This window comes from Alexandromys fortis, unplaced genomic scaffold (genome assembly GCF_014885135.2).
Source record: "Alexandromys fortis isolate MF-2015 unplaced genomic scaffold, M_Fortis_MF-2015_v1.1 scaffold_50, whole genome shotgun sequence".
Taxonomy (NCBI): Eukaryota; Metazoa; Chordata; class Mammalia; order Rodentia; family Cricetidae; genus Alexandromys; species Alexandromys fortis.
The window spans coordinates 4,193,256-4,213,700 of NW_026067932.1; the positions used below are offsets into that span (position 1 = coordinate 4,193,256).

General features: G+C 43.6%; 1 protein-coding gene across 1 annotated transcript in view; it reads left to right on the forward strand.

Annotated features, from left to right (window-relative positions):
• Cfap54 (cilia and flagella associated protein 54) overlaps positions 1 to 20,445 on the forward strand; it is a 251,916-nt gene that overhangs the window by 164,693 nt on the left and 66,778 nt on the right. The window contains exons 49-56 of the mRNA XM_050145787.1: positions 612 to 819; positions 2,702 to 2,778; positions 4,790 to 4,959; positions 15,000 to 15,102; positions 16,296 to 16,443; positions 17,186 to 17,343; positions 17,506 to 17,682; positions 17,779 to 17,905. Of these exons, the coding sequence (XP_050001744.1) occupies positions 612 to 819; positions 2,702 to 2,778; positions 4,790 to 4,959; positions 15,000 to 15,102; positions 16,296 to 16,443; positions 17,186 to 17,343; positions 17,506 to 17,682; positions 17,779 to 17,905 (1,168 nt within the window). The remainder of the gene's footprint in view (positions 1 to 611; positions 820 to 2,701; positions 2,779 to 4,789; positions 4,960 to 14,999; positions 15,103 to 16,295; positions 16,444 to 17,185; positions 17,344 to 17,505; positions 17,683 to 17,778; positions 17,906 to 20,445) is intronic.

Consider the following 20,445-nt stretch of genomic DNA (forward strand, 5'->3'; position numbering starts at 1 on the left):
TGTGTGCCAGGTTTTATTTTGGTGTCTGTCAAACAAACGTCAGCCAGTCAATGAAACAGACACATTTTCAACCCTCTGTAGGTGGGGAGAAGGAGAAGGTGATTAGAATTTAGAAGAGAAGAGGGTGTGGAATGTCTCAGTGGATCACGAGTAGACAGGCAGCCTGATTGCTGCCCAAGGACCATTCTCTGTCAATGCGATTTTCATCTGCCCCCTTCCACTACAGGCCATCAAGGGAACTCTAGAGTCCTGGTTACAAAGGAGGCAGGAATGAGACGGAGAGGGGCTGGAAAAGGGAGTGGTCCACCGTGGATGCTAAGCTGGGTAGGGAGGCTGTTTTCCTCTTCTTGTCCAGTCTGTGCTCACAGTAACTGTCAAACTCTTCATTCTCCCTGAGCTGGTAAGAAGTCTGTTCCCTCACTCCAACCCCAGGTTTGCTCTCCCATTATGTGGCAGGGCAGGGTGTGAGTTGAGGAACTGGAGTGGTTCTGCCATTTATGGAAATATCGTGTCTAATCCTTCACCTGACACCCAATCAGAAAGACAAAACGGGGGTGACACTAAGATGTGAGAAGATGTTTAACCCGACCCTTTCCCCTTCTCACTTGTAGGCGCTGGAAGATTTGATCAACAGAGGCTTGCCTTCCACCCTGGTTACTCTTGGCCAGCAACACCTCTTAAACAAATTTAATTTTGCCAAGGCCCATTTCTTCATCAGTTTGGCTGCGACAATAAACTGTATCCCGGATAATTTCCCCAAAACACTGTACCACACAGTTGCCATTGAGAAGAACAAACCCATCATCCCAAACCTGAAAGGTGAGCTTTTGTTTTCATTTTTATGTTTTTCTTGTTTTCTCAACCACTAACCACCCCACTCCTAATAATCCATTTGAATATTTGAGCATATATTTCCCCCTGAGGTCCTATGGCATATATATGTTTATGTCTCAGTACAAGTACATACATATTTATCTGTCCATCCATACATATCCATAGGAATATGATGAATATTTAAAATAGCTCTTGCCAATGTTTTATAGAATAGAATGTTCACATTTTTTTGCATCTTGCATATCTTATGTAAAACAAAATGCATAGCTGGAGAGATTGCCTAGCAGTTAAGGACATTTTAAAAACAATTTCCCCATTGAGTAAGTTCTGAGAACTCCTTGTAGTCTCATGCTCGAATTTGATCTCTCTTAATCTTTTTTTTTTTCCTGAGAAAAAAGCCTTAATCCAGTCCTTTTACTCAGCTGACCGCTAAGACCAGAGTCTCCTGTTTTAAGGAAACAGTAAGGAGATTGGAACTGGAAGAAAAGAGAAAATCAGTGCCTGTAGCACAAATAATAAAAACCCAGAGACAGAAATTGGGGTTCAACTTGAAGGTCAGAAAAGCAAAACAGCCAGCCACTGGCTCTTACCTCTACTTCAGTCCGAAATGGTGATCCTGCCTCCAGGAATATCAGAATGAGACTGTGTCTGAGAGCAGTCTCCTCAAGTCTTTATATTCCTCTGTAGGGCTGGGATTAAAGGCATGTACCACTACTGTCCGGTTTCTACGGCAAACTAGTGTGGCTACTGGGATTAAAGGTGTGTGTCACCACTGCCTGGTCTGTAAGGCTGATCAGTGCGGCTGTTTTACTCTCTGCTCTTCAGGCAAGCTTTGTTTATTAACATACAAATGAAATATCACTGCAAGTGCCAAGTTCCCTTTGATTCTACAATCCTTATTTCCATTTGTCAAGTTTCTAGGCAGACAGTGCTCTGTAGCTGAGTGTAGTGACTTGAGATTATTCGGCGGAATGACTGACACAAGCAAAGATTTTTATCTGAATCCTCCTTCAGAATAAGGGCAGACTTACTGTAGGTGAGGAATTTTGGAAATACATTGTTTGAATAGACCTGCTACTCCAGAAGATCCCACTCTCTGCTGTTATAGCAAGAGCTTCTGCATCTCAACAGAACCAAGGCTACTGTGCCGGTTTGAATAGGAATGGCCCCATAGATTCACTGTTTGAATACTTGGCCCATAGGGAGCTGCATTATCGGGAGGTGTGACTTGGTTGGCATAGGTGTGATCTTGTTGGAGGAAGTGTGTCACTGTGAAGGTGGGCTTTCAGGTTTTATATGCTTAAATCATACCCAGCACAGCAGTTTCCTTCTGCTGCCTGTGCTTCCGGTTGTAGAACTCTCAGCTCCTTCTCCAGCATCACATCTGCCCACTGCCGCCATGCTTCTCGCTATGATGATAATGGACCAACTCTCTGAAACTGTAAACCACCCCAATGAAATGTTTTCCTTTATAAATGTGGTCATGGTGTCTCTTCACAGCAACAAAACCCTAATTAAGAGAGCTTCCAAGGGAGTTTTTTTTTTCGTATATTTGAAGTGTTAGAAATTTTTGAAAGATCAGGAGAAGGAACCACACTTCTATATCAGAAATTGGTAGCCCGAGTAACACCATTCAGTATGCAAAAGACCTTTTCTGAGCTGTCTGATTTGTGGCAAAAATAAAGACCAGCATTCTAAGGTTTATTTAGGGAATGTTGATATACTTATGCGTTTCTAATGTTCACTGTTGATTTTGTCTAATTATATTTATTGATACATTCCATGAATTATAGATTTTAACAAATATAAGTGATAATTAAACTAACCACTGATCCTTGATATTTCTAAAAAACTTTCATGTCTTTAGATTTTTACACAAAAGATGAAAATTCACATTGTCAACTGTCAAGATTTAGAGATGACTGCACTCTTAGCATGATAAAGGTAAGCCTTAATGTTTCATTTCTTCCACAAACCATGGTAAATCATTTATCAAAATGCTCACTACACAACAGGAATTTTGCATGGTGGTTTAATTATCATACTTTCGTAATGTAAGTATTAATCATTTTTACTTCAATGTATTTCATAAAAAACAAAACAAGTTGGGCGGTAGTGGCACATGCCACTAATCCCAGCACTTGGGTGGCAGAGGCAGGTGAGTTTGAGGCCACTACAAGAGCTAGTTCCAGGACAGACCCCAAACCCTGTCTTGAACACCCCCCAAAACAAAACAAAATAGAAAACAAGGTTGCCAGTTGATGGTGGAGAATGCCTTTAATCTCATCACTTGGGAGGCAGAGGCAGGTGAATTTCTATAAATTCAAGGCTAGCCTGGTCTACAGAGTGAGTTCCAGGACTGCCAGAGCTACACAGAGACCCTGTCTTGAAAAATAAACAGCAGCAACAACACACACAGAACAAAAACAAAAAACAAACAACCCTAAGGTTTAGACAATATATGAAATTTACTAATTCCATTCAAATAATGGAATTATTATAATTAAAAAATTATAAAATCAATATTTACCCTGTATGTACGTAGCCAACCATGGTGAAAGAGATTCTGCACCGACTCTTGGGTTCCTCCCTCCCACAGACTACCAAGTGGCCCTTCTACACATCTCTGGTCTGTTAGTACAGGTCGAGTGACCCTGAACCAGAATCGTCGGATTCTGGGGGATTTTGTGATATTTGCATAGACTTCTCTGCTTGAGCATCTCTAATCCAAACATCTAAGTGCCGTGTCAATGCTTAAAGTGTTTTATCTTCATATTTTCTGCATTAGTAATCTTCAAATTATGCCATATTTCCCCTACCATGTTTCTGTTGTCCCTCATGCAGAAGATGAAGATGATGTCCAGTGCTTGTGACCAACACTGTGTTTGCTTACAAAGCAAATAGAGACACCACATAATTTCATTCAGTTCACAAAAGAACTATATAGCTCCTTTGTCTGTGAGCCCAGGGTTAATGAAGCAATGTATGTGGAATGATATGTCCTTAAGTGAAAACACACATTTAAACAAGATGCAGTACTGATCCCCTGGTCAACACGGGACAGGAGGCCCCCAGACACATCTGTCTCTATTGTCCCCGCAAGGCACTGGTGGATGTCAGGGCAGCTTCACAGAACTGCCAGCGGAGCAGAGAGTTCCGGCAGCTCTGCTGTCCAGAATTTACCTGTTCCTTCCTGGGCCTCTTCTCTGCTGATTGGGCGCAGGTGTCCTGCTGTGTCTCCCAACTGCTGTTACTTCTCTGAGCCTGAAACTATTTGTCAAGAGTGAGACTTTGTCTCTTACTGTGTGTAATTGTGGTGTTCTCTGACTGTGTGATTGTGGTGTTCTCTGGCTGTGTGACTGTGTGGTGGTCTCTGTGTGTGACTGTGGTGTTCTCTGGCTGTGTGACTGTGAGGTGTTCTCTGACTGGCTGTGTGACTGTGGTGTTCTCTGACTGTGTGGTGTTCTCTGGCTATGTGACTATGTGGTGTTCTCTGACTGTGTGTTGACTGTGGTGTTCTCTGACTGTGTGTGACTGTGGTGTTCTCTGACTGTGTGTGACTGTGGTGTTCTCTGACTGTGTGATTGTGGTGTTCTCTGGCTGTGTGCCTGTGTGGTGTTCTCTGTGTGTGACTGTGGTGTTCTCTGGCTGTGTGACTGTGAGGTGTTCTCTGACTGGCTGTGTGACTGTGGTGTTCTCTGACTGTGTGGTGTTCTCTGGCTATGTGACTATGTGGTGTTCTCTGACTGTGTGTTGACTGTGGTGTTCTCTGACTGTGTGTGACTGTGGTGTTCTCTGGCTGTGTGCCTGTGTAATGTTCTCTGACTGTGTGACTGTGCGGTGTTCTCTGACTGTGTGTGACTGTGGTGTTCTCTGGCTGTGTGCCTGTGTGGTGTTCTCTGACTGTGTGACTGTGCGGTGTTCTCTGACCGTGGCTGTGTTCTCCTTTCTTTAGTCACTGTTACTGATAGAGGCTGAAGACAGGCTGAACTGCTTGGTGTCTGAGATGGAGCATCAGTGCCATAAGCCCCTCTGCCAGTGCTCTGCTGGGGAGCTGGAGATCTTGGTGGAGGCCAGACTGCAGCTAGCAGCCATTGCCCTGCAGAGACACCGGGCAGCATACGGGTGAGTCCCCTGGGGGAAGAGGAACATCACCTCAGTCCTTCACCCTTCACCCCCATCTTCTCACCCCTGCATCCTCTTACCCCCTCATCCTCTAAGCCCTCACTCCTCACCCCCATCCTCTCACCCCTCCCTCATCCTCTCACCCCTCCCTCATCCTCTCACCCCTGCATCCCCTCACCCACTCATCCCACATACTACCCCCCTTATCTTCATCACTTCTCATTTCTCTCATCCTCTAATTTCCTTAACTTCTTCACCCTCTCAACCCTTCCTCCTCACCCTTCTGTCCCGCCCCCCCCCCCGACTCTGAAAGCCCCAGTGCCCTGCCACTTGGTGACTGTGGGAAGTTGTTCATTCTCATTTAATAAGCTTTGGAAAGTCCTAGGTCTATAGGGACATACTTAGTTTTAATTATTCACAGGGTTTTAAAATTCATTTTTATATAGAACATATCAATTTTCCATAAAGAAATTCCTTTATTAAGCACACTAGGTAGGATGTTTAATATTATATATAAAATGAACAAATTAACAATGCCTGACTTTTGATTACTTTTAAGAAGATTTTAAAAAAAAAATATAAAGCCTTTGGAGTATTATTTTTTCTCAAGCACCAAATAAAACTATGAAAGGGGTGCACGAGATGGCTCAGCAGTTAGGAATACTATTCCATAACACACAGAAGGAGTGACTCACAACTCCCTGTAATCCAGCTCTTCTGGTCTCTTCAGGCTGCTTCAGCCACTGCTGAACATGACACACACACACACACACACACACACACACACACACATACACAATAAATTTTAAAATTTATTTTAAAATATTCGGCTAGGCTGTCCGAGGCCCGGTCGAGGGCTGGATCATCTGAGAAGCTGATTATTTAATGGCACTGTTGTGTCAGAACTTTCATTCCTCTTGGTCACGGAGTCTCTCTTTAGCTGTCTCACCTCTACACATGGTCTAGAAACTGATGGTGCAAGGGCTCCTTCACCCACTTGCTCATGTGTTGTCTGAGTTTTCTGTCCTGCCCAGTTCCCACAATTGTTAAATCCCAAAGAAATCACACAGAGGTCTACATTAATCATAAACTGATTGGCCCATTAGTTCAGGCTTCTTATTAACTCTTATAACATATTAGCCCATTATTCTAGTATATGTTAGCCACAGGCTCAGTACCTATTTCAGTGGGGCAGTCACATCTTGCTTCTTCTGTATCTGGGCTGGGACTGCTTCCTCTTTCCAGAATTCTCCTGTTCTCATTGACCTGCCTCTACTTTCTGCCTGGTTGTCCCGCCTATACTTCCTGCCTGGCTACTGGCCAATCAGCGTTTATTTAAAATATGATTGACAGAATACAGACCACTGTCCCACACCACTCTCACAGTCATGTGCAAAATAGCACTAGTAGGGCAACTCTGTACAGACCCAGAAATATTCTTTCAGTGGGTTCCCATAGCACTGGTGATAAACACATCTGCATCATGAAATCCCCTGACAGGTTCACTAGTGGTTTGTTTACTAATAGATACAGTTGGACCATTCACTGACAATAGTTTTGAGCATGACACTATGCTGGGCACTTGGGATAGGTCAGTATGTCTAATCTGTACAAAATGCATAGCAGTACTGGTGGAAACCCTGTGATCGGGGAGTGTGTCTTCTAACAGAGGATAAGCAGGTTGCTGATAGGCCTCGGCCTCAGCTATGAGCGAGGCAGCTGCCTACTGTGTCTGAGGCCATAAGCTCCGTGGAGACTGCCAGGACTAAAGATGGCGGAGTTGAGGGGAGAGGAAGACTTGTTCAAAGATTATGTGCTTGTGGCTTGATACTGTTGCTTGAGAGACCACTTGTGTTTCATGCCTGAAGCTCTAGATTTAATTCCTGTTATTTAAAGAGATGAATAAAATGAATGAATAATAAATAATAGTTTTATGTTGTAACAGAGAGTACAAGTTACTGCAGGTCAGGTTTTATGCTCACTGCCTTTAGGGCCCACCACTCCCCTTCTACCCAGCACTCATATGAGCCGCTAAGAATGAATGGTGAAAAAGAAAGATCTCCTAAGTAAACTGGGAGTGTGGGGGTCATGGGAGAGGTTAGAAAGGGAGAAGGGAGGAAGGGAGGGGACTGGAGAAAAATGTATAGCTCAATAAAAAAAAATAAAATATGAAGGCAAGATTTGCTTCTACTACTACTACTACAAAAAAAAATGATCAGTAACTTGCAACTTTGGTGCTGGTAGGATGTTTAGACTCTTGACCTGTGTGTAGGAATCTTTACCCAAATGCCACCATCCAGCAGACATCATCAAACAAACCAGCTCCTTTCCTTGTTCTCTCAGGACATAGCCAAGCTTTCTAGGAGCCCATCACGCTCTCTCTAGAAGGCCCAGTGATGCGCTCAGCAGATTCACACTTTGGCTTATCTATGTTGTGTATGGATTTTATTCTAGAGACAGTGTGAGGGGTACTTTTTCCATTTCTAAGCAGTCGTGGAAATCCATCAGCTGTCAGTGGAGTAGTGGTTCTCAGGGCATGCAGGTGACTGGCTGTGTTGAAGACCTTTCGCAGTGGGACTCTGAAGACCGAAGGATGCTGTTAGAACTAGCACGTGATCACCTGACTCACTGTCTTATGCATCAGTGCTGCCATAGCAACCCTAAGACCTCTGACCCCTCGGCATGAATCAAGAAATTGGGAACAGGGGCTGAAGAGATGGCTCAGAGGTTAAGAGCATCGCCGGATCTTCCAAAGGTCCTGAGTTCAATTCCCAGCAACCACATGGTGGCTTACAACCATTTGTAATGAGATCTGGTGCCCTCTTCTGGCCTGCAGGCATACACACAGACAGAACATTGTATACATAATAAATAAATATTAAAAAAAAAGAAATTGGGAACAAACTATGATGCTATAGTCTTTAATATTGCTCATATGCAATTAAAAACAAAAACAAAAGCCAGCTGGTGTCTGGAAAGATGACTCAGAGCGTAAGAGCACTTTTTGTCATGGCTGATGACCTAAATTCAATCCCTGGGACCCACATGGTAGAAGGAGAGAACACACACACACAGAGAAAGAGAGAGAGAAAGAGACAGAGACAGAAAGAGAGACAGAGGGAGTCAGAGACAGACAGAAAGAGAGACAAAGATATAAACAGTCTGAGACAGAGGGAGGGAGAGAGAGAGAGAGAGAGAGAGAGAGAGAGAGAGAAGCCAGTGGCACTTACTAGTGCCCTTGATGAAGAAGCAGAAGCTGTGGCGTTTAGAATCTTTGCAGTGAAGACATTCCCAGGCTGGTGGGAGCTCCTGTAGGCTGTTTGTCTGGGTGTCTGTGCTGCATACCAGTGTTGATGGCTGTCTTTCAGAGGAACACATGGGTGATGGAATTGAGAGTTGAACAAGATGCTCTTTTCAGGGAAGACCATCTTTATTTGAAAAAACAACTGACAGACTGTGGCTGTTCAGCTCGGGATATTTGGCAGACATTTTCTTGAAAACGATCATGCTGTTTCTCGGAACAGATCTGCTAGTATCTGTTCCCTATGATAAAATATGAACGTCTGAATTTTGGAGACTGTAGCTGTCACATGAACATGAGCGTTTGGTGTATGAGTGACAGTATTCACAGAAATATTGTTTAATTGTATGATTAAGTATTTCAATAATTGATGTATCCACACAGCGCGTTTTCCAGACAAGTGCTCAATATTTCAAAATCTTTGTGAACCCAGCAGACCAATAGGCTCAAATGTAGGAAACCATCAGTGTGAGGTACAAGATTCTGTATGGCTACACACATTTAAGAAATTATCCAAGAAAAATGTAATTATCTAAAGAGGCCAGCTGGGGCTGGGGCAATGGCTCCGAGGATAGGGTGCCTGCTGTGCAAGCTTGAGGACCTGAGCAGAGATCTCTGGGTAAGAAGCCTGGTGGTGAGCATCTGCAGCCTAGTGTTGGGGTGGGAGGGAGCCAGAGACAGGAGGATCCCCAGAGCTTACTGCTCAGCCGGCCTAGCCAATGGACCCATGTTCAGTGAAAGAACTTGTGTTGATAAGGTTCAAAAGTAATAGAGGAGGACACAAGACTTTGACCTTTGGCCTCCACATGCATGTGTGCACATGTACACACACATCTGGACACCCACATGTATAGTCCAAACATGTGCTCACATACTGAGCAAACACACACCTATAAATAAAAGAAAAAATCTCCTGTGTGAGGCTGACTTCCTTCTTTAATCAAAATAAAATGGGACAATAGACTGATATGCCAGCAGGGACAGAAATGGGTTTTCCTTTATTAGGACAGACAGTAAATAAAGCCATGGCAGCCTCTAAATTCATGTTTTGGAAAATATTTTTATGTGTGTAAATTGTATTATTTCTGTTAATATGTAATGACTTAATCTTAAAATGAGGTCAATATTAACTCAATTTCAGATACGATAAGTGTTGAAGGTACTCTTTAGAGGGCCCCGATAATTTTGCAGATGCTAGTAGTTTTTAGGAGTGGAGAACAGTGTTGAGATCAAAGCTGAACGATGGTAGTTTACAGTGCTATTACATCTATGGCCATCTTCATGGAGATTGTGGTAGCTTTTGAAAATTTATTAATTTTACGCTTAGGCTTAGACACTTTCTACTAATCACAAATTATTTCCCCTGTCAAAGTTTGAAGGATGAAGAAACTTTTAATATTTGATTTCCATTAGTGCTCTTTTCCTCAGACTGTATCTCGAGAGCAACTGCAAACCTAGAACACACATATGCATGCATGTACACACTCACGCACGCACACACGCACAAAAGTGCACAAAAGTGCACAAAAATGGTCATTCTTTCCCTGTCCTTGGATATTCTCTCCTCCTGTGGTGTAGAGTATGTGAGTGATGAGTGCCTTTTTTTTTTAATGAGAAAGGAATGAGAATGAGAAATTGCCAGATACCCAGGAAAGGGCTGTCATAAAGAGCTTTAATTTGAAGACTAGGCAGATGTACGGTAGACGTATGTCAGCTCCGCGCCAGTGTATCAGAACACTCCTACGGTAAATACATGAATACGGCCCCTGGGAAGAAAACCTGAGAAACCTTTGGTGCTTTTGCCTCTGTGGAGCAGAGTTTTCATTTGGGAAGGCCACTGTCAAGATGAGGGAGGTTTCTCGTTCATGAACTTAACCCCCACACAAGCTTCTGCTGGAGCACTGCTGAGAGCGTGGGACAATCCCTTTTCCAAATGATGGTCAGCCTGACATCTCCTGATACTTCCAATAAAATTACGTGTCAAGGAAATTGAAAGGTGCTTCCCCTGGGGTGACAGGTAGAGCAAGCTGCATGGATTTTTATGAGAAAAATCTGGCCATTTTTGTCATGACTGTTAATAAGAAATAACTGGGATCAAAGCTTTCCACACTGTTTCTCATTCTGCACCCTCTTTCAGAACACCGTCCTTTTAATGTTGTTTGAGCAAATGTTTGTTCTTATTTTCCTTGGTCTTTAACTGATGGTCTAAATGGGAAAACATCCAAGCCTTTGATTTCATGACCAAGCTGAAATTCCTTGCGATTTGAGACTTTAGAACAGGTCATACTTCTGGGCTTGTCTGCACTGCTCTGGCTGCTGCTGGGAAGGAACTAGCAATTCTCCTTTGTGCTGTTGTTTAAATGTCTGTCCCTGGAGATGGTGTCTTAGAAACGTAACCTCTGAGGTGTGTGCTAACAATGTCTCTCTGGGGTGACTTGAGTGATAAATGCCCCCTATAGGCTCACGTATGTGCACACTTGGTCTTCAGTCGCTCGTGGTCTTTGGGAAGGTTTTGTAGAATATTGCTGGAGGAAGTGTGTCACTCGAGGTGGGCTTTGGTGCCTTCTATGCTTGCCCACTTCCTGTTTGATCTCGGCTTACTCTCTGTGGGTGAAAGTATAGCTAGCCACCTTTCTGTTCCTCTTACCGTGCCCATTGCCCCGCCTGCCCTTCCAGAGGGACTGTATCCCCTGCAACTGTGAGCCACCATAAAGCCTGTCTGTCCTGAAGCTGCTTTCTGTCAAGGTATTTTTTAAATTAAAGCCACAGGGAAGTCATCAATACAAGCTCCTCTGAGAGATAATTGGCATCCGATGGGGTCACCAGGGTAGAGTCCTAATGCGGGCATTAGTGTCTTTGTATAAAACAAGTCTGAGCAGGTGCAGGCTCTTTCTGGCTGGCCCTGTGACATTCTACAATGTTATAATGCATCAGGAAGCCCTCAGCAGTTGATGACACCCACCAAGGGTGGGTGATCAAAGGAAGAGCAGTTCTCAACCTTCCTAATGCTGTGACCCTTTAATGCAATTCCTCATGTTGTAGTGACCCAAACCATAAAATTATTTTGTTGCCACTTCATAACTGTAATTTCGCTGCTGTTGTGAATCATAATGTAAATATCTGATATGTGAACCCCCCCAAAGGGGTTGTGACCCACAGGTTGAGAACCACTGGTCTAGTACAATGAACTAAGTATACTTTTATTCTCAGTTGCAGATGATTCATTATAGCAACAGAAAACAAAGCAACTAAACAGCACTAAGTGGGTTATGACATACTGGTATATCCTATGTTTTAGTACAGTTTCTTTGTTATCAATATTCCAAACCTCATAGCTCATTTCTGTATAAAGCAGAGCCCCGGCTTTAGAATCAGAAGAGCCCATGGAGTGGGCACCACTTCCTTCTCCCAGGGTGAGGTGGTGGCTGTGAAAGCACCATCCTGTGCCCTACAAGTGTGTAGCCTCGAGGGCAGGAGATGGAGCGAGGGACTGTGGTTAAACTGAAGCCAAGCTAGGCTCCTTGCTTTTCTTGCTCGCTTCTTTCTATAGCAAACGAAAAGCAATAACGTTAATCACAAAGGATGCCTTAGGAAGTAAGTAGACTACAATGCTGCAGATGTTTTAATGGCCCAGCAAACTCTTAGGAGTTTAATATTCACAGCTTGGAGAGCTGCTTAACGAGTTAGTAAAAATAAATAAAATAAATAAATTTGGCCTCTACTATTTCTCTTGCCAAATCAATAAACTGCTGATGTCAATAGCTAGCTCGTGTTTGCTAAGCACATCCCACTGGAGTAGAATGTCAGGGCCTGGTAGGTGGGGCTTTGGTTTGTATTGTTTGCTGCTGTATCCATGGCTCCTACATTTCTGCCTGGCACGAAGTAGATACCCAGCATGTATTTTTGAACAAATAGATCCTAATTTAATCATCAAAATCATTCATTTTGATGTGGTTAGAACTGTTATCATTCTCATTTCATAAAGAGATCGATAATTGCATTTCCTGAGATCATACAGCTAAAACATGACACAGGTGGGCTTTGAACTCTTCCCCCCCTGTGTACAAATTCCTGAAAATTTGCTATACAAGTTGAATTTAAAGCTTTCATTAACAACAGAAGAAAACATAATTAAATCGTTGAAGCTCTAAAAACTTATCAAATTAAAATTGAGTTCAAAGAAAAATGTCAACTGATTTAATCTGTAAAATATTTAATTTTTGTGCCTGCAAGAAATGCTTGCATCCAGCACTGGGGAGGTAACTGTTGCTCCGTGGCAGAGAGCCTGCGTGAAGAGTCCAAGGCCCTAGGGATGCGGCTGCTGCTCACTGGCTGAACCCCGGCCTGGAGTGTGCAAGGCCTGGGTGTGACCCCAGCACCAGAAGACAAAACAGCTTGTAGCCACCAGCTGTGCTTGTAGTAAATAGGTCATGACGTTTTAACTTGTCGCCACTGGAAGGCATGGATTAAAAGATACCACTGGCAAAAGACAATTCCACATGCCTTTGTTTTTATTCCCCAAAGAGGAAACTGTAACCAGTCCACAGACACCTGGGAAATTTTCATCCCCTCGTAAAAGTGAAATAACGCCTGTGGTTCAGCTGTCCATTAAAAGATCCCGTCAGGTAGTTCTGGTATTGCTCCTTATGTGCCTGAGAGTTTTACCTGTGTGTGTATACCCACAGAGACCAAAAGAGGGCAACAGATCCCCTGGTACTGGAGTTAGCCATTGTGAGAACTGGGTACTGCAAGCAGGTCCTTTGTAGGAGCAGCAAGCACTCTCCATCTGTAATCTCTCCAGTTTCTCACCTAAAGGGTTCAGAAAGGCACAGTAACCTTAGCAAAGCACTGAAGACGAAACTTTATAATGAGATTCAGGGAAATTTATTTTCAAAGGTACCTGTTGATGAAAATGAATACATGCCCCTCCCAGCAGGGTCAGCAGGGGAAGAAGAAGAAAGAGCCCTGGCTCCTACCCTCAGAGAAGCTGTCACAGAAGAGTCCTGGGCGCTTGCCCCAAGGATGTGTCTGAAAAAACAACGTAGCAGATGAGACCAAAATCTTTTAAACCTTGGAATGGGTACAGTTGTCCTGCTGAAGCGGCCCGTGGTGGGCATGACAGTGGGTTTGCACTCAGGCCAAATCGTGTATAACTGAATGCAGTGTTGGAACCGAATCCAGAAAAGGGCAGTGATTACTGACGAGCTAGAGACGGTCCATAAGATGTAGAAACCAAGCAGGTATGGAGGAGACAGGGCGATTAAAGCACCGAGTTCCTCACCTTCCACATTTTGTCCCATTCCCCCCTTTGACAAATAGAGAAATGCTGCTTTAAAAATGGATGAGTTGAGAAGTATGCTTTTGAAATCGTTAACAGTGACGGCTGTTAAAAATCTAAACTAGGATATGTAATTTTCCAATCAGTGTGGAGGATTAAAGAAAAATTTACTGTAGCAAAGACACAAAACAATAGAAAAAGGGAAGAGGAGTAAACAGCTATTAAAGAATAGAAGAAAATTACATATCATGGGGCTGGATGGATGGATACTTGCTGTGCAAGCCTGGCAATGGTAAATGGAGGGAGAGAAGGAGAGAGAGCAAGCAAGCTAAAAGTTCCAGAACCTGTTGTCTCTGGATTCCCACCCTGACTCTTTTTGTAGCCATGTGACAACTTATTTAATATTTCCACGTGCTAATTTCCTACTCCATAAATTGAGTCAGTAATAGCACTTACCTTGAACTCGTTATATGCGTGTGGGGGTGGGAGGTAGTGTATGACTTAATTCACAAAAATAGCATAATATGGCATCTGGCCGGTGGTAAATGGCCAGTCACAAGCTCTATAAGTTATGGGAAGAAGGGGGAAAATTTCGGCTTCATGGGTAGTATTAACACAGTTTTCAGTCTATTAATGAGACGATTCTGCCAAACAACAAAAACTTCCTTAAGTTACAGTCTGGGAACTGAGCCTCCGTAGCACACATTCTGAGAGCCTGTGGACAAAGCTAACTTTCTTATGAGCATCCGTGAACACAAATGAAGCCAGCCATGGCTAGACCAGAATTCTTGGGATTCAGTCCAAAGAGGAAAGTTAAGAGTTCAGGGAGGTCTCTCATGTGGGTCACACCAGTCATCTTGAGGAGTCTCCTGTAACTGTTGGGGGCGAGAGCAAGAACAGGAGATGAACTAGGTACCTGTCTTGGTCCTCCATCCCGGCTGTAGAAATGGCCTGGACAGAGGTTAATTGGATGCAGGGGTGAGGAGGTCTTAGACAATGGGTTGTTGTGGGTCAGACTGGCAGAACTTGAGAAATGGAATAGTGTTTATTGAAGATCCAGAGCAGTGGCGCTACCAAAGACTTGGAATAGGATAAGTTTGGCTACAGGGGGCAGAAGTAGGGGGTTTTGCCCTTAATCTGCTTGAGATCATGGAAACATTCCTTCATTTATACTTTAATTCATTTCTTTTTATTGAAAAAGACTTTATAGTTTTTTTTTTTTTTATTGTGCCTCAGTGACTGTACTGGAATGTGGTTTAGAACGCCATGCTGTGTTTAAATGGTGTCACAACTAAAGGAGAGGGCCTACAGTGTGGAGTGCTGTTGGGACATATGATGGGGACACCTAGTTACCTTCTGAGGGTGGCTGGGGCTGTCAGAGTTTCTATAGGAAGCAGACACTTGTGAAATAACACAGAAATGCGATCACTAGTAACAGTCCGAACCTTCCCTTGGTTTCAGGGCTGCTATAGTGTATTCCACACTCAAGCTTCTCCAGGATTCAAAGGTTTTTAAAAAGAGAATGCCGGAGGACTCAGTGGGTCCCATCTCTTCGGGAACTTCTGTACGTATGCACATAATATCCTTGCAGTGCAAGTCACAGCACACAGTGTCCCGTAACTAAGGGCACAGCGGGAAACTGATGAACTATCGGGGTGAAGCCAAATGGTAAAGGAGAAGTAACCGCAAGACCGGGGTCTGGGTCGAAGTCCCATTTATGCCCTTTATTGAGAGAGGCCCTTAAATTCTTTTCAAAAGTTTTGTGATCTCCTTTGTGTGCTGTTGAGGGTGGATACAGTCATCACCAAAGGCTCACTTAAATGAGATGTGTGGTTCTGGTGAGTCCTGATGTGGCCCCCACTAGCAGAGTGGGTTCCCAGGACCCACTCTTCCTTCCACCCTTGTGTATTACCTGGGTGTGGCAGCAAGGACACTCATCCTCTCCCCCACCTGGAGTTCCCCACTCTTAGCCGTCCCCATACACGGCTCTAACGTCTGCTGGGCCGCTGGCCACGAGCTGTGTCACTGGGCGGAGTGAGACTGCGTAATTTAACAACAGAAGATTGCTTAGGAGTCTGAATAAAAGTATTCATCACGCAGAAGCTTCTAATGAAATCACTCGTACTCAGCGAACTAATAACCCAGAATAGATAGCCAGTACTGTATTTACCATTTTTCATCCCTGAAATGGAGGTTTTTGATAACATAGAAACTACTGATAATATAATATAATTAAAAACAAAACCAAAAAAAATCCCTTGTTGCAAAACTGTTTTATTAATTAAAATTTTTAGTTTATGTGTATAAGTGTTTCATTTGCATATTAAATGCAGTGTGTGTGTGCGTTGCCAACCAAGGGCAGATGAAGTCATTGGATTCCGCTGAAGTTACAGGTGATTATGGGCTGCCATGTAGCTGCTGGAAACCGAACCCTGGTCCTCTGCCAGAGCAGCCAGTGCTCTTAACCTCCGAGCCATCTCTGGTTACATGCAAAGTTGTTTTTGCGTAGTGGTATAGAGAGAAAAGACAGGTCAAAATGTGGTATAATATGTTAATAGAGAGTTATGGAATTTAGGATGATTTTACTTGTTTCTTTTGCATGTATCTCATGTTTTCTAGAATGTTCAGGAGCAACTCCTTAATTAAAGTGTGATACTGTGGAATGGTTTTGGTGCTCCTCTCAGTTCTTGCTTAGCCTTAGGCTGGAGTGCTGGCATTATCCAATGGGAAGCTAACCCTGTCATTTTAATGTTATAGACCACAGAAAGTAAAGATGATAACGAGTTTTTAGACCCCATTTCTCTGAATTCCCGGGAATATTTCAACATCCACCTTTGGCTGAGGTGCCGCTTGATGCTCGTGACTGCGTTTGTTGCACAGATACGTGGTATCGGAATCATGAAAGGTATTCTCTTAGCCAGTGTCTTCAGCATGGTTCATTTGACGTGGGGGACAGGCTTGTATGGGGATATGTCTATGAGAATGCTCACAGCCTTCTAGCTTGCTGTCTTTCCAGAATTTAGAATACAGGTTGTTAAACAAAAACGGTGATAATTCACAGTGCTCTGTGCCAGAGCAAACAGCCCATTTGTTACTGATTTAATTTTTCAAAAAATACAAGGAGATTGCAAAATACATTTGAGCAGCTCTTAGCATAGAGCTGATGAGCCACCCAAGTAGGGTTCCAATGCTGACATGCCCCCTCCTTGCCAACTCCCTCCCCCCACTTTGCTCAGTCTCTCCCATGACTCTTCCCTTTCCTCTTTGGAAGGCAGAGATAACATACGTCCCTGCCTGACTCATTGCCAGACTGATGGTGAGAGACGTCATAGTCTTAGATGACAGCCTGGCATCTATAAACAGAGGCTCCCACAGTGACTGATAGCGGTCTAGCTGTGTGCCTACCTATTTGCATGTCTCGATCTACCTTCCAGATGGAGTCATTTCATGTACTAACATTACTTTGATAGCATCGGACTAAACTAAAGCACTTTCACCCAAATTAGAACACTTCCCTGCTCCGTGTTTCATGGAAGCCCATTTGTTTTCCATCTGAATGTCCTCTTCTTCTTTGATCTTTGGGGACGCTATGTGCATACCCTTCTTGCTTTCTCCTGCATCACGATGCTCGCCCTTGTCTGCCTTAGAGAATGACATGACGGACTGTCTGAGCCTCATCAATGAAGTGTGCACAGAGGCACAAAGTGCGGAGGACACGGAGTGCCTGGCCGAGTTCCTGATGCAAGCCGTGATCCTGGGTCTGCAGGAGAAACACTTAAAGGCAGACATCATCAGAAACCTTCAGGTAACAGAGACAGGGTAGCATACACATGTGTGTTTAGGGAACATCCCAGTTGGATCGAAAGGAGGGGATCCTCAACCCTAATGAATGTGTGTGCACCTGTCATCATGGCCACAGCTCCGCAATGAACTGGAAAACACAAACAGAGTCGTGTTCTCTCAATAGGAAATCATCCATTTGCTGGGAGGAAGTGAGTTCCTTTCTCCTCGATCTTGGCTGACTCTGGCAAGAAGCTTCGTTTTAATGGATGACTTAACCAAAGCTGAAAAATTCAAGCAAGGGGCTTCGAAAGAGGACAAATTAATTTTCTTGAATCAAGCACACAGCATCCTCATTGCCCAGGTGGGAATGCTTTCAGTGGCTATGAACTTGGGAATGTACTTTTCTGTTTTTTTCTTCTCCCTCACTGTGACACTGAAGCCACTGTTTCTCTCCTAGATGCTAAATTTTGGAGAGACAATTGAATTCCCTCTCTCAGAAGCTGACTATGCAAATCCACTGCAGCCTTTGAAAAATATCTACCTTCCTCACGTCATGTTACTGGCCAAAATAAAACTGAGAATTGGTAAGAACATTTAAACATCTACCTTCCTAGAGTATCATAGGCATTATTTTGTTTGTTTTGTTTTGTTGGCGGTGGTGTTTTGAGAGAGAGTTTCTCAGTGTAACAGCCCTTAGCTGTCCCAGAACTACCTCTTGTAGACCAGGCTGGCCTCAAACTCACAGAGATCCGCCTACCTCTGCCTCACGACTTCTGGGATTAAAGGCGTGCGCCACCATTGCCCTGCTACTATAGGTGTTTAAATTGACTTTTCAAGTAGCATATCATAACTTGACGAATCAGTCTGATGAATGCCCAGGCTCTGCATGCTTAAGTAGGTTTGGATTGCTTACCACGCACTAGATTCTGTGGTACAAGGATGATCTTCGTGTAAAGATCAAGTGTGAGGTTGACTGCAATAGTCATACTATGTGAAGTGTTCTGCTGTGGACTGTTGAATTTTATTCAGCTAGCCAATCTCCGTAACAAGATTATTCCCACAGTCTACTTTATTGAAAAAAATCATGGGCACCCAGAGTGTGGGTGCATTCCTAAATAATAAACCACAACTAGTTATTTTACACTCATGTCAAACTGAGGAAGGTTTTTGGGAGGCGTATAGAACAGTATATTATGTCTTCTGGTTGTCCCTGATGCCGCTAAGCGCCTGTATCTCTAAAAACAATGCCCATGAAAAAGCATGATCTTAATGGTGCAGATGATAATGGCATGCTTTGTCCCGAAACCTAGTAAACTGCGTCATTTTAAGCAACAAATCTGTGTCCTGTAAATGTGGGAATTGCCAAAGTCTTTGTGTTCTTGAGAGTCAAGGTGTCTTGAAGATGTAGTTTCCACGTCTCACCACGAGGCTAAGTAAGCAGTGGCCCTTCTGCTAAGACCACCTTGAACACCAGGTGCCGTGGTTGTTTTAGGCAGTGTAAAGAAAGGTGCGCAGGTCTGCTGTGCTCTACCGGTTAGCCCCTTTGGGAAACCTCTCTAATCAGCCCAGGTACAAAGCCAGTTGTCCTGTCCTGACGCTAGTAGCAGCTCTCTGTTGTAATCGGCACCTTCTAGGACCTTCTGCCTTCTCTACCAGAAGCTGCTCACCAAGAGAATCAGTAGTAGGACTTGACTGGCAAAGGGAGGCCAGCGAGCATATACCTTCCCAAATTTTCTCCTTATCTCTTTCTCCTCCTTTGATCCTTTCTCAGTAGCATCACTGACGCATGAGTTTCAGTACATACATCCCTCTCCCTTGAGTCTCCTATCTGATGGAGTTAGCACAACTAGCTGGCCTCTGAGACTCCTTGCAGCTCAGCCAGTGACCACACACAAGCGATTTCCCCTATATTCTGAGCCTACAGTTTATCTGTATTATTAGGACATTTGAGTTCTGTGTGAGCTCAAAGCGCAGCATGTGCAAAAATCAAATCTGCTCTCAGCTTTTCTGACTCACTAATCTTGAAGATCTGTCACCACTCAATGACAATACTGTTGCTTCTTGGTAGACACATTTGAAGCTGAACAGCTTGCTTTCTGCTATATTATATTAAATACAGCCTTTAAAAACAAAACCACAAGCCGCTTTTCTGTCAAAACAAAGGCAGTTCCACAACAGTTTTTTCTTTAAAGTTGGTGTTTTCTGGGAGAAGGCACATTTCAATATTATGAAGCCCAAACGCTCCCGCAGCTAGCTTCTCGACAGTTTCTCTTTATAGTCTAGACTGCATTGCACATTTGGCTACTTCCTCTTTTTATTCTTTGTGGTAGCCTCTGACAGGAAATAGCATGCTTTAAGGTAATATTTATGAAACAGAAGTGGGTGAAATTGTCACCCACTGACCTACAAGACAACCATGTTGTCTGGGTAGTTTCCTGGGACCTTTCCAAGATCTGGACGGACCAGATCTCTCTTCTGCTCCCATAGTGCCCTGCAGTTTTTCTTCCTGTGACCAGCCTCATGATATTTGAATTACTTGCCTTGCTGTTTCTATTCTTGGTTAATCAGCAGTTCCACGACCTCACTATTAGGGTGCTGTGTTGTAGTTTAGGGTGTGGGCCATGGGGCCAGGCTTCTTTAGGTTCAAATCATGATCATGTGACCTTGGGTGTAATGTTGCCTGCTCAGAGCTGTGAATCACAGTACAGTTCATGTGGGGTTCACGAGATGGTACCTGACATGTAGGAACCATTTAACAGTCCTATCTCTTTTTTTCTCATTTATATCTAGTACTCAAACATATAGAAAATATTTTTTGATAAATGTCAGTCTTTGATGCAATACAGAATGGTGTTTCTTCCATCCAGTATTCCTTCCATGTGGTCATTAAAGATGAGCGCTCCCACGGAGTGTGGCATGCAGCCCTTGCTGTAAGGAGCTTTCTTACCCAGTTATGATGACAGATTATGTAACGAGTAACCAGTGCTTGTAATAGAAAAAACTATTAATATATGCAAGTTTATTAATACCGAACAACATACAACTTCCAGATGTTTCTCTGGTAAGGCCTCTTCTTGAATACATGGAGCTGTCTCTGAGTCTTTGCTGGCCTCTGGGACCCTAT